This window comes from Globicephala melas, chromosome 1, assembly GCF_963455315.2.
Source record: "Globicephala melas chromosome 1, mGloMel1.2, whole genome shotgun sequence".
Taxonomy (NCBI): Eukaryota; Metazoa; Chordata; class Mammalia; order Artiodactyla; family Delphinidae; genus Globicephala; species Globicephala melas.
The window spans coordinates 72,115,795-72,129,781 of NC_083314.1; the positions used below are offsets into that span (position 1 = coordinate 72,115,795).

Below are 13,987 nucleotides of genomic sequence, written 5' to 3' on the forward strand. Positions count from 1 at the left end.
AGATTCAAAACCTATAATCCCAGAAAACTTACAAAATAAGTTTGGTCAGGATGGTTAACAAAAGTGAAACTGGGTATATATGCAACCTTGAGATTTACATGGGTGAAGGATAGAAACTACAAGAAACAATCTTATAACAGCCTTATCTTGGTTCATGGCACCGTATTTACCAAGACAATTGTTACAACAGTGTGTCCACATCTGAAATATTGTTGAAAAATAAAATCAGAGTTTGTGGGACTATAAGAGAGAATCATGGTCTACCAAACCAATTAAGAGAAACGTAAAAATCTACAGAGGGAAGAAATGACATTCTTATGGACGGGAAAAGTGATTTTTCTTATATGGAAAGACAAAAGGCTAGTCTGCATGGTGACAACTATTCATTATGCCTCCATAGCATCTACAGGAAAAGAAGACAGGAGGACTGACCATCAGATGACTAAGCCCACTTGTATATTAGAGTATAATAAATCTATGAAAGGAGTTGATTGATCCAGTCAATACCTGGCAAACTGCAATATCCTCTGGAAAACTTGAAAATGGTTTAAGGAAGTGGGTTGCTATTTCAGTATTGCAGTTTATTCAATGCATTTAAAATTTATTGTAGCCTTAATGCACAGAATAAAATGACTTACAAGCAATTTTTGTTAGCAGTAGCTAGAGAATGGGTAATTGACCATTCTGGTGAATATAGTGGTAGTCCCGCACCTGGTCCTTCTTGTGGTGTTTCTAAAAGAGCCCTCCACAAAGATCCACCTTGTCAACTATCAGGTAAAATAAAAGAACATATTCTAGAGGAAATAATACCCACATGACTAAAAAAAAATGCTGCGGGGCTTCCCTGGTGGCACAGTGGTTAAGAATCTGCCTGCCAGTGCAGGGGATACAGATTCAAGCCCTGGTCTGGGAAGATCCCACATGCCGCAGAGCAGCTAAGCCCATGCACCACAACTACTGAGCCTGCGCTCTAGAGCCCTCAAGTCACAACTACTGAACCTGCGTGCCATAACTACTGAAGCCCAAGCACCTAGAGCCTGTACTCTGCAACGAGAAGCCACCTCAATGAGAAGCCTGCACACTGCAACAAAGAGTAGCCCCCACTTGCCGCAACTAGAGAAAGCCCGTGTGCAGCAATGAAGACCCAATGCAGCCAAAAATAAATAAAATTTAAAAAAACAATGCCGCCAGAAAATGTAGAGTCTGCTCTTCCAGGGGAAAGCACAGTGAAACAGGATATATTTGTAATAGATGTTCTGTTCCCCTGCACAGAGGTGCCTGCTGTACTGCCTATCACACTCTAATGAAATATTAGAATGCTTTAGTAAGACATGTACAAAGTTTCAAAAAAATACATTAAGTGCAAAAACAGTTGTTGATAATTATACTCAAACGTGGATGTTTCAGTATTCACTTACGTAACAAATCGCTGGCCACAGGCACCAGTTTCTGCAAAAATCCCCCGGCCAATAATGGGTTAAGATTCTCTCCTTATCTTTAACTCTTGCCATTTTAATTATAATATGTCACGGTGAGGATCTCTTTGGGTTCATCTTATTTGGGAATCTCTGTGCTTCTTGGACCTGGATATCTACTTCCTTCCTCAGGTTAGGAAACTTTTCAGCCATTATTTATTCAAATACGGTTTCTGTCCCTTTCTCTCTTCTCCTTTGGGAATCCTATAATGTGAAAGTTAGTATGCTTGATGTTGTCCCAGAAGTCCCTTAACTCTCCTCATTTAAAAAAAAAATTCTTTCTTTTTGCTGTTACAATTGGGTGATTTCCACTGTTCTGTCTTACAGATTGCTCATCTGTTCTTCCATATAATCTAATCTGCTGTTGATTCCCTCTAGCATATTTTTTCTGTTTTTGTATTCTTCACTTTTGATTGGTTCTTTCTTACATTTTCTAAGTCTTTGTTGAAGTTGTCACTGAATTCTTCCATTCTTCAACCAAGTTTGGTTAGCATCCTTATGACTGTTTCTTTGAACTCTTTATCAGATAAATTACTTATCTCTGTTTCATTAGGGTTTTTTTCTGGGGCTTTATTTTGTTGTTTCTTTTGGAACATATTCCTCTGTCTCCCTTTTGTTTGACTTTTTGTTTCTATGAATTTAAGCAAAACAGCTACCTCTCCTGGTCTTTTAAGGAGTGGCCTTAACGGGTGAAAGCATTCCTGTGTAGATTGTTTGCACCTGGCAGCTTTGGCAGGCTTGCTGGGGCTGGAGTGCATCTGGGCAGGCATAGTCCCTGGGGAGTGTGGTCTCTTGGTGGAGTGCCTGGAGCTGGAGTGGGCGTGGGGCAGTCCCTGGAAAGCACTACACCTGAGGCCATGGAACTTTTATTTGTAGTGAAGGGAGGTAGACCCATAAAACAATAAATATATAAAACAATGTATGGTGAAAACTGCTTTAAAAGAAAGTTAAGCAAAAGTAAGTGGGATAGAGAGGGAAGAGTGTAGGGACTGCTGCTTTATATTGGGTGTTCAGGAAAGTGAAGGAGAATGATAAATACATTGACAGTGGGAACAGCAAATGCAAAGACCGTGATATGAGAAATGTTTAACATGTTTGAGGAACATCACAGTGGCCAGCTGGAGCACAGTAAGGGGCTAAGTAATAGGAGGTAAGACCAAGCCAGATTGGGCATTGCCTTGTAGGCCATTAGAATTTAAGACTTTATTCTGAAAGAATGGAAAGCCATTGGAAGGTGTTGGGTAGGGAAGTGACATGATCTGATTTATGTGTGGAGTGTATACTAGGAGGACAAAGACTGAAGGTTTTTCTGAGTGATGGATAATGTTAGTAGGGAAAAGCAAAACATTTTTAAAAAACAGAACCAGAAAGGCTTTTTAAACTAGCATCCATTTGTTCAGCACTTACTTTTTATGTTTGTTATTTGATAGTGACTGGGGAAGGATGGAAATTATTGTAATTTCTCTTTTCAGGGAGCTCAGTGTATACTGGGGATGATATACCTAAACAATTATAGTGCAGAATGGTACGTGCTGTGACGGAGGTTTGTACAAAGCAGTTAGGAGAACATAGAGGAGGTTTTGTCTAATGTGGCAGTATGATAGAGTGAGTATTGGTAAATGATTTACAGGTGTTTACTTGAATAAAGATTCCAAGAATTGTGAGAATTTAGGCAAATAAAGAATGCATTTAGGTGTCTTAACTTTGTTTTTAGCATACATATACAGTAGTCATCTTTGTGTATCTCCTGTTTCCAGTTTTCTTTCTTGCCTACAGCTAATTCTTCCTCCCTTTTCCCTGTGGCCCAGGCCATGATGGTGGCATGATTGTATTTAAACTGGAACGGGAACGGCCAGCCTATGCTGTTCATGGCAATATGCTTCATTATGTCAAGGACCGATTCTTACGTCAGTTGGATTTCAACAGCTCCAAAGATGTAGCTGTGATGCAGTTGCGGAGGTAAATCAGACTTGTTTCTTCCCTCCAAAGTGTCTCATCTGTTACCATGAAACAATACTCACAAACTGGAGTCTGTTCTTTTAACAACGTTTTGGATCTCATCTCCTGTCACAGATAGAATCCCCAGGAGCGTGGTGGTGGCCATGAGGCCAATGGGGGCTTCCCTGCTGACAATGCTAGAGACCCTGTGGAAAGGAAATCATATTGCCAAGCTTGCCAGGTGTCTTGAAAACCAGGGAAAGTTTCCTGGTTGAGAGTAGCCCAACTTGGTGACAGGCCTCTTTGCCTTTATTTAGCATTTTTTTTCTATACCTCTCCCTTTGCTTTTCAGCAAAATGCATGCAACTCTAAACCAGAATATATGTCTCTGGAAACTCTTAACTCTGAAGATATGATAATATCTAGGGTGCCTGGCAAAAGGAACTATCCTCTTGGAAAGCCAGATGTATCAGCATGCTGAAACATTCATGGTGGCAGGCTTTGGCATAAGGGTTTGATAACCACCCTCCAGCGTTACTACAATAAAAAAACCGGTTTGTGTTATCACTCCAAGGGACAGGAGAAACTAGCCAGAGACAAATCACATCATGTTACTCTGTGGTATCCACTGCAATTATGTGTAGGAATTTGTACCCAAGAAGAATCAATCCCACTCACTACAGTGAGTGCTAGCCATACCTTCTGTTGAATAAGTAGACTTGTACTAGGTGTGCTTTTTTAAAACTCTATGCTCAAAGCTGAAATAGGGGAGTCCCTAAGCCTTAAAGGAAGGAAGAAATAGATGCAACATTCATTTATTTTTATTTCTGATTATAAAAATGATAAGTATATCTGTAAAGATGAGGTAAGTAGGAGGTGTAGGAGTAATTCCTTTTTTCCTATTGTCATTATATCTTTTTACTAATTTCTCTGTTTTTTGTATATATATATCTCTAGTGGTTCCAAGTTTCCAGTGTTCAACATGTCGTACAATCCAGCAGAAAATGCAGTCCTACTGTGTACAGTAAGTAAACCTCCTAGGATCTCCTCATTTCCCATAGGTCTCTTTCTCATGCCCTTAGAGGATCTCTAATGGCTTCTTTGAAACCATTTAATGGTCATTTTGAGAGAGCTGAAACAGTAAACAGAGGCTCAAACCAGGTAGGCTTCAGCTGTCATAAACATGTTAAGGGTTTGTGTACTTACATCTTTCATATGGCTAACAACTTCTAAACTTAATGGAGCGTTGGGATGAATCACCCAAATCACTGAAAGTAATTTGAAAGAATGTTTGGGACTATATCCTATTCAAAGGAGATGCTTATCTTGATTCCCTCCATTTGGGTGAAAATAGTAGAGCTGATTTTGAGAAGAGTTCCTTTCAGTGGTGTTACCTTTGGGGGTCATCAAGTAGCCCTCCACATTTCTTGCCATACAATTAAAAAAAAAAAAAAGAAAGAAATGGCATTCTAATTTTAGTGCCTTCATTGCCAAGTCAGAAGAATGAAAACCTGTCTTTCCCGATATGACGTCTAGTGTCTGATCCCAGTTCTTCTTCAATATCTAACAGCCCCATATTTTCCTCCTGGCACTTTTCTTTAATGTTTTTTCTTTGATGTCTTTTTTTTTACCTTCAAACAGACTTTTAAGTTGATGAATAAACTCAGGTGGGGCACTGGAATATTGGGGTCTTAGTCTGTTAATTTGTGGAATAGAGAGCAGTCCTTGCTTTCATTCAAAAGATATCTACATCTTTGGAAGATAAAAGAAAAATAAGGTGACATGAATGCTGAATTCTTTGGCAACGAGCCCTATAATTTTTAGCTGTAGAAACGTTCAAATGCCTTCTGAGTGAAAGGTGTGAAAAGTATAGTTTCAGGTTGCTGTCTGTATAATGGTGCTGTTTTCTATGTCAGAGTAAACTGGTATCTTGGGTGCTCTCTTACTAACAATTCCTCCCTTTCCTCTACAGAGAGCCAGTAATTTAGAGAATAGTACCTATGACTTGTACACCATCCCCAAGGATGCCGACTCCCAGAATCCTGATGGTAGGCATTCTCTTTGTATACCCGACTCTGCTCCTGGCTTTCCTCACCCATATCATCACTCCTCTTCAAGTTTTTCACATTCTGTCCCCAGGCCATGGCCACATCACTCATGTCTGTTGGCAGGTGCTGCTGACAGTTGCATCAGAGGCAACTGTGGTGTGAAATATTCATGTTCCTTCTCCATTTTATTACTCCAGCTAGATATATATATTTTATAATTTGGTTATTAGAAACTCTCCATTTTCTCTTTCAGCACAGCATGTTATCCTAGTTTATTGTCAGCTGATGTGACTTTCACCCTGGTAGTTTCATTTATTTAAAAACATGGTTCCAATCTTGCAGTGTCTCATCCTGGGACTAGGGATTTATGCTCTCCCATCCATATCCAGATCCGATTTGCTTCCTTTTGCATGTCCGAAAGATGAGGCTGTTAACAGCCTCTCACCGCACCAGGGATCCCGGATCCAGCTGAGACCCCTGCCTACCTCTTCCATCACGACCATCCCTTTTTAGTCCTTTCTGCTAGAACTTGCTGACAAAACATTCTCAGAATAGATTTGAGTCTCACTTATGCTCCTTTTAGTGTACTCCCTCCAGTTGGTTTGTAGGTCAGAGGTTTGTTCCTCAGGTCCCCACTTTTAGTACCATACTTTCATGATATTTTAGACCGAATCAACAGATTCTGAGAAATATTTTGCTAGCTCTGTCCTATTGTGGGTGCCACTGTGTCATTGCTGCTAATATCATCACTCTCCTATAAGTGTGGTCATGGTGGAAAGAGAGAAAACCTGTATGTCTTTGATATCCATAAATCAAAGTCTCCCCTATAAATTAATCAGTCAAGCCATTTCTGACCAATTTTTTTTGTTTGGTCCTGCTTACCCATCCCCTTCTTTTCCCCATGTGTTTACAATTAATAGAGTCTAAAATATTTTTGTTTTGTCTTATAACCACTTTTATTTTATCTTCTCCATTTTTTTGAGGGAGATAATAATTATTAAAGGAATAAAGGTACAGCACAGCGGAAGAGAAAGAGGAAAGCCTTGAATAGTGTGGTTCTTCGGCCCCTGGAAAATGGGAGTGTTGGTTATGATAATAATTAATTTTGTAAATTGCCTGACACCCCTGGTTGTCAAGGGGTGGCCTGGCAAGGCTGGCCAGCACGTATTGTCCAGTTTTTTGCTGATACTAATAGATAAAATAGTATTTCCACACATCCTTCTGTGTATCTCCTTTGAAGTTTCCCAGAGTGTGGAGTACCCATTCGGAATTCTAATCATCCAGTGAAATGTTTGGAAACTGAGAAACATGTAACTTTGTTGGGTGAATGATTGACATTTATGGAGCATCAGCTTGGTGCTAAATACTGCCCAGCATAGAGCTGCCTGGATTTAGTTAGGAGCACTCTGCCCCATTCTACTCTACTAGGAGGTCTGCATTTGCATGTTAAAAGCAGCAGAGCAGCTGCGTCCTGGAGAGGGGGCTCTGTCTCTACTCCAGCTTGTTGAGATAGGAGGTCCAAGACACTCACAGGCTGCTTGCTTTGTGCCGCAGCTTGGCCAGCGAGGCCCTGCTCGTTAGCTTGATGGAATGTGCTGTCTCCCAAGATGGGGGTGGTCCTTCTGCCAGTATATGGTGTTGGCTGAAATGCAGTCACTTGGCCTAGAGAAAAGAGGCTTGGCAGGGGTGGAGGTTGGAGTTTGGAGGGAACTGGTGGGGAAAAGTCACTGACAATAGCCTCAGGTTATGGCTGAATAAGTTAGGAAGCAGCTGAACTGGCAAAGCCAACATGGCAGCCAGCAAGACTGGCAGCTTCATGGCACCTGACTCTGTCACCTGGCAGTAGCTTACTACATGTTCCTGCCCTTTGGTTTTGCTCTTCTCAGCTCCTGAAGGGAAACGGTCCTCAGGCCTGACAGCTGTTTGGGTTGCTCGCAATCGGTTTGCTGTCCTAGATCGGATGCATTCGGTGAGTTAAGACTAAAAAGGGAAATTAATTTGGAGAGTGTGGTGGCAGTGGCCTGTGTATTGCAGAATAAAGAGCATTTTTTTTTCCCTTACTCTGCCCTGGGCAGCTGTGGTCCTCGTGTATTGGCTGCTTTCTCCTTAACTCTACCCCAAACCCCTTGGGAAAAAAAAGGCCTTAAAATTGATTTGATTGGGTGGATTATCACTGTGGCTCTGGGCTTAAGAACCAAGCTAAAGTCACTCTTGATGACACAGGAGCCAAAAAACATCAAATTTGAAATAGGTGAGCTGGGAAGTCCCTGACGGTCCAGTGGTTAGGACTTGGCACTTTCACTGCTGGGGCCCGGGTTCGATCCCTGGTCTGGGACCTAAGATCCTGCAAGCCACGTGGCAAGTCCCCACCCCCTCAACACCAAAAAAATGAAATAGGTGAGATAGATAAGAAGTAGATCCTCTTATCCTACTACCTCTGATGGTACTTAAAATGTAATGGGTCCTAAAAAAGTTAAGCAAAGCTGTCTCAAGAAAATATTTAACAAAAATTTAAGCCTCAGAAGTGCTGTATTCTGTCCCTGGTTGGTTGAGGAATTTAGATTTTAGTTGGACTTCTCAGGATATTTCAATTGAAAAAAAAAAAAAGCTGTTAAGACCCTTGGAGAGGATCTTAGTTGGAGTGGTCTACGTAGAGTGGTGATTGAACTGGACAGACAGAAAAAAAAATACTTTGTTTATTGAAGCTAAGGAATAATTGCTGAGGGACATTGTCAGCTGGCATCATCTTACATGTATTTCTCTTAACCCCACTTTATGTACTCATTTCAGCTTCTGATCAAGAATCTGAAGAATGAGATCACCAAAAAGGTACAGGTGCCCAACTGTGATGAGATTTTTTACGCTGGCACAGGCAACCTCCTGCTTCGAGACGCAGAATCCATCACGCTCTTTGACGTACAGCAGAAGCGGTAACATGTCAGATGCCCCTAAGCAGACAGGCATATTGTGGGGGAGAGTGGAAATCTTTAGTGGGAGCTTTTCTTCCCCCAAGTGAGTTTGACCTGGGCTTAGCCACTTCTTGTGCTGTAACTCCAAGACTCTTTCTAACCACTTTTTTCCTCTGTGATCACTCTCCATCCTGTACATACACACTAGCATTACAACAAGGGTCTTATTTGTTTTCAGAGCATTTATCTGAACAAAGAATGCTCTTGCGACTTAGAATAATAGGGACACAGAAATGAATAACATAGTTCCTGTACTTAAAGGAGCTTACAGTCCATTGGTGAAAACAGACATACACAAGTCCCTAATAATACATGGGAATGAGGGGCAGGGAGTTGAGGAAGAGGGAAGTATACAATGTGAGCCAAATGTTTAAGTCACTGAACTGTAATACAGAAAATGTTTATTTGGTATTATTTTAAGAAATTTCGGTTTACATTAATTTGGAGATGAAAAGGAGTTTAGGTCATAACCTGGAATAAGGGAATCAGGTTCACTCATATTTGCCCTTCTCTCTCTATCCCAGGACTCTGGCATCTGTGAAGATTTCCAAGGTGAAATATGTTATCTGGTCAGCAGACATGTCCCATGTAGCACTACTGGCCAAACATGGTAAGTCTTCATTATGTCCACCCTGATTTAGAGACCAGTCCCTCCCTCCCCATCCCTGCCAGTCTACTTCACTCACCCTGTCCAGCAGAGCACTCATGTCCTTTGCCTCTTACAGCCATTGTGATCTGTAACCGCAAACTGGAGGCTCTATGTAACATTCATGAGAACATTCGTGTCAAGAGTGGGGCCTGGGATGAGAGTGGGGTATTTATCTATACCACAAGCAACCACATCAAATATGCTGTCACCACTGGGTAAGTTGATTATCTGAGATACAGAATGGGAGAAAGTGGCTTCTTAAAATCACTGTCGTGTCTCAGGAGACATACTGAAGTCCTCCTTGAACTGTCTTCATGGAAAAGCTTTGTCTGGCATATATGTGCTAGGAGCATCAAAACATTCTTTTTTCAACTCTTTTAAAATTGTGAAATATGACACAAATATAGAAAATTACATAGGTTATAAATATATGAAATAGCAAATAGTTACATAATGAACATCTGTGTAACTGCTACCCAAGTCAAGAAATAGAACATTTCTGGCACCCCAGAAGCCCTTTGCCATGTGGTCCCTATTGATCACATCCCTCTCTCTTCCTCAAAGATAACATTCTGACTTTTATGATAATTTCTTTCTTGCTTTTCTTTGCAATTTTACCACCCAGTGTGTGTCTTAAAATAATGGTTTAATTTTGCCTGGTTTTGAACTTCATGTAAATTAAATCATGCTGAATGTATTATTTCATATTTTGCTTATTTTGCTCAATATATCGTTTGTAAGATTCATCCATGTTGTAGCTCTAGATTATTTGTTTCTGCTGTTGTATAGTATTCTATTATATAAATATGCTACAGTTTATCAGTTCTATTCTAGAGGGATAGTTGGGTGATTTCTAGGTTTTGTCTATTATAAATGATGTTCTTTTAAACATTCTTCCATGAATTCTGGTTCATATGCACATACATTTCTCTCTAGGGCAGAATTGCTAGGTCATAGAGCGTGCTTATCTTCACATTTGCTAGGTAATGTGAGAGTGGTTTTACCAATTTGCATGCCAACCAGTGTTGTATACAAGTTTCTTTGCTTGTCACACTGGCCAGCACTTGGCCTTTGTCAGACTCATTTTTGTCTGGTGGATGTGCAATGTATCTTGTAATTTTACTTTGCTATTCTCTGATTCCCCAGGAGATTGGACAACTTTTTATTTAGCCATCCATCAGGATTTCCTCTTCTATGAATTCTGTTCAAGTCTTTTATCCTTTATTTAAATGAGTTATCCTTGTTCTTTTGTTATAGGAGTTCTTTATATATTTGAATATCAGTCCTTTATCAGGGCTATGTGTTGCAAATATTAATATCTCCTCCCATTCTATAGTATGTCTTTTGATTCTCTTTTGATATCCGTTAATGAACAGAAGTTCTTAGTTTAATGTAGTTGAGTTTATGAATCTTATTCTTTATGGATATCAGGTTTTGTGTCCTATTTAAGAAATCTTTGTTGACTCCAAGATAATAAAGGCATTCTTTTATATTTTCTTATGAAAACTTTATAGTTTTACCTTTTATATCTAGGTCTATAATCTACCTGAAGTTGATTTTTTTGTATGGTGTGAGGTGTCGTGAGCTCAGCTTTACTTTTTCCATAAGGACACTCAGTTTTGTACCAACATCATGTATCGAAAAAACCAGCCTTTCCCCATAGTTCTGCAGAGCCATCTTTGTGATATATGAATCACGTTTAAAAAAATGTAAGGATCTGTTTTTTGTTTTTGTTTTTTTATTTTTGGCTGCATTGGGTCTTTGTTGCTGCACGTGGGCTTTCTCTAGTTGCGGCGAGCGGGGGCTACTCTTCGTTGCAGTGCGCGGGCTTCTCATTGCAGTGGCTTCTCTTGTTGCGGAGCACAGGCTCTAGGCACGCGGGCTTCAGTTGTTGTGGCACGTGGGCTCTAGAGTGCAGGCTCAGTAGTTGTGGCACATGGGCTTAGTTGCTCTGCAGCATGTGGGATCTTCCTGGACCAGGGATTGAACCCGTGTCCCCTGCATTGGCAGGCGGATTCTTAACTACTGTGCCACCAGTGAAGTCCCAAGAATCTGTTTTTTGTGGTCTGTCTCTGATTGAATTCTACACTGTCTTAAGTATTATAGTCTTGTAAGTCTTTACAACTGGTAAAGCAGTTCCACAAATCTTACCCACTTTGTTTTACTTTTTTTTATGTTATTAGGCTATTTTCAAATTAGTTTTGCCTTGAAAAGGCATATTTTCAAGTAATTTTTTGTCTTGAAAAAGTATAAATTTTAGATTAGCTTGTGAAATTCCATGCCAAAAACAAAAAAAGACAAACGAGAGTTCCTGGGCCCTGGTCGAGGAACTAAGATCATTTTTTTTTTTTTTAAAAAGTTGATTTTTCTCTCTCTCTTTTGTTTTTAATTAATTAATTTATTTTTGGCTGCGTTGGGTCTTCGTTGCTGCATGCAGGCTTTCTCTAATTGCAGTGAGGGGGGCACTACTCTTCGTTGCAGTGCATGGGCTTCTCATTGCAGTGGCTTCTCTTGTTGAGGAACATGGGCTCTAGGCGCATGGGCTTCACTAGTTGTGGCACACAGGCTCAGTAGTTGTGGCGCACGGGCTTAGTTGCTCCATGGCACGTGGGATCTTCCCAGACCAGGGCTTGAACCTGTGTCCCCTTCATTGGCAGGGGGATTCTTAACCACTGCGCCACGAGCGAAGCCCCGGGAGCTAAGATCTTGCAAGCCTCACGGCATGGCAAAAAAACCCCAAAAAAACAGAAAGCAAAAAACCCTATTGTGATTTCAGTTGGGATTGTGAATCTGTATGTGATTTGGGGATTTTGGGTGTAATTGTTATCTTTACAATATTAAGTTTCCTAATTTGTGAACATGATATAGTAGTTCTTCATTTATTTAGGGCTTCTGAAACATCTTTAAATAAAGCTTTATAATTTTATCCATAGAGATTTTGCATTTTCTTTGGTTAGATTTATTCTTAGGCACTTGATAGTTTTTAATGCTATTTATAAATGTATAGTATCCATTTAAAAATTCAATTTTATAATTTTTCCTGATATTTAGAAATACAACTAAGTTGTTTTGGGGGTTTTTTGTTTTGTTTTGTTTTGTTTTTTGCGGTACACAGGCCTCTCACTGCTGTGGCCTCTCCCGTTGCGGAGCACAGGCTCTGGACACGCAGGCTCAGCGGCCATGGCCCACGGGCCTAGCCGCTCCGCCGCATGTGGGATCCTCCCGAACCGGGGCATGAACCCGTGTCTCCTGCATTGGCAGGCGGACTCTCAACCACTGCGCCACCAGGGAAGCCCCATAACTAAGTTTTAAATTAATTTTATCTCAGAGACCTTGCTAGACTCTTATTAATTCTATTAATTTATTTATATTTTCTTTTCAAATACTCATAGCATCTGTAGGTAATGACACTTTTGTTTCTTCTTTCCAGCACTTATTCTTTTTTTTTTAGCGCTTATTCTTTTATGTATTTTTCTTGTCTTACAGCACTGACCAAGATCTCCAGCACAGTGCTGAATAAACACGGTGATAGCAAACTTTCTTGTCTTGTTCCCAATTTACAGTGTCACTTTTCAGTGTATTGGCATTATGTAAGCTTGCTGTAGATTTTTTTATAGATACTTTTTATCTACTGAGGAATTTCTTCGCTATATCTCAAATGAATATTGAATTTTTTTAAACCCCTTTTCTGCATATATTGAGGTAGTCATGCAGTTTTTCTCCTTTTGTTGATTAATGTAGTGAATTAAATTGATTTTTTTTTAAATGTTAGACCAACATTGTATTCCTTATACAAATCTGACTTGGTCATGATGTTTTACCCTCTTCAAATATTGCTTGTTTCAGTCTGCTAATATTTTGTTTAGGATTTTGCATCTTTGTATGTGTATATGTGTGTGAGATTGCCCTGTGATTTCCCTTTTCCTTTCTGTCCTTGTCAGGCTTTGGTATTGAGGTAGTGCTAATTTCATAAAATAAGCAAAATAATATACTTTATTCATCTGTTCTCTCATTGAGTTTGTATAAGATTGGAATTAATTCTTCCTTGAATGGTAGGTAGAATTTGCCAGTGTAGTCATTCAGGCCTGGTACTTATAGGAGGATTTGAAAATATGATTCAATTAATTTTATGTAATAATTACAGGACTGTAGGAGTTTTCTGTTTCTTTTTAGTCAATTTTGGTAAATTTTACTCTTCTGGGAATTTGATCATTTAAAAACATTTATGCATATCCTCATTCTGCAAGATCTATAGTGATATCCCTTTTTGCATCCCTATTATTGCCATTTCATCCTCTTTTTCTTTTTTTTTTAAAGAAACTTATTTATTTTGTTTATTTATTTTTCGCTGTGTTGGGTCTTCGTTGCTGCACGCAGGCTTTCTCTAGTTGCAGCAAGTGGGGACTACTCTTTGTTGCAGTGCATGGGCTTCTCATTGCAGTAGCTTCTCTTGTTGCAGAACACGGGCTCTAGGCACACGGGCTTCAGTAGTCGCAGTGTGTGGGCTCAGTAGTTGTGGCTCGCGGGCTCTAGAGCGCAGGCTCAGTAGTCGTGGTACACGGGCTTAGTTGCTCCGCAGCATGTGGGATCTTCCTGGACCAGGGCTCAAACCCGTGTCCCCTGCATTGGCAGGCGGATTCTTAACCACTCTACCACCAGGGAAGTTCCCATCCTTTTTTTCTTAATTAGCTTCATGAGAGGTTTATCAGTTTTACCCAGCTTTTGCCTTTATTGAACTTCTCTATTGTACTTTTGTTTTCTATTTCTTAATTTGTACTATTGACTTTATTTTTTGCTTCTAAGTACACTCTTTGTTTTAACTTTAGAAAGAACCATAAGGGCTTCCCTGGTGGCGCAGTGGTTGAGAGTCTGCCTGCCAATGCAGGGGACACGGGTTTGTGCACTGGT

General features: G+C 40.1%; 1 protein-coding gene across 2 annotated transcripts in view; it reads left to right on the forward strand.

Annotated features, from left to right (window-relative positions):
* The window catches only part of COPA (COPI coat complex subunit alpha), a 50,553-nt gene that overhangs the window by 26,662 nt on the left and 9,904 nt on the right, over nt 1-13,987 (forward strand). Inside the window, exons 11-17 of one of the 2 annotated variants that reach the window (XM_030842203.3) lie at nt 3,284-3,434; nt 4,371-4,437; nt 5,386-5,461; nt 7,348-7,430; nt 8,252-8,391; nt 8,955-9,040; nt 9,129-9,294. In XM_030842203.3, the coding sequence (XP_030698063.2) occupies nt 3,284-3,434; nt 4,371-4,437; nt 5,386-5,461; nt 7,348-7,430; nt 8,252-8,391; nt 8,955-9,040; nt 9,129-9,294 (769 nt within the window). The remainder of the gene's footprint in view (nt 1-3,283; nt 3,435-4,370; nt 4,438-5,385; nt 5,462-7,347; nt 7,431-8,251; nt 8,392-8,954; nt 9,041-9,128; nt 9,295-13,987) is intronic. The other variant, XM_030842204.3, reaches the window with a different exon arrangement.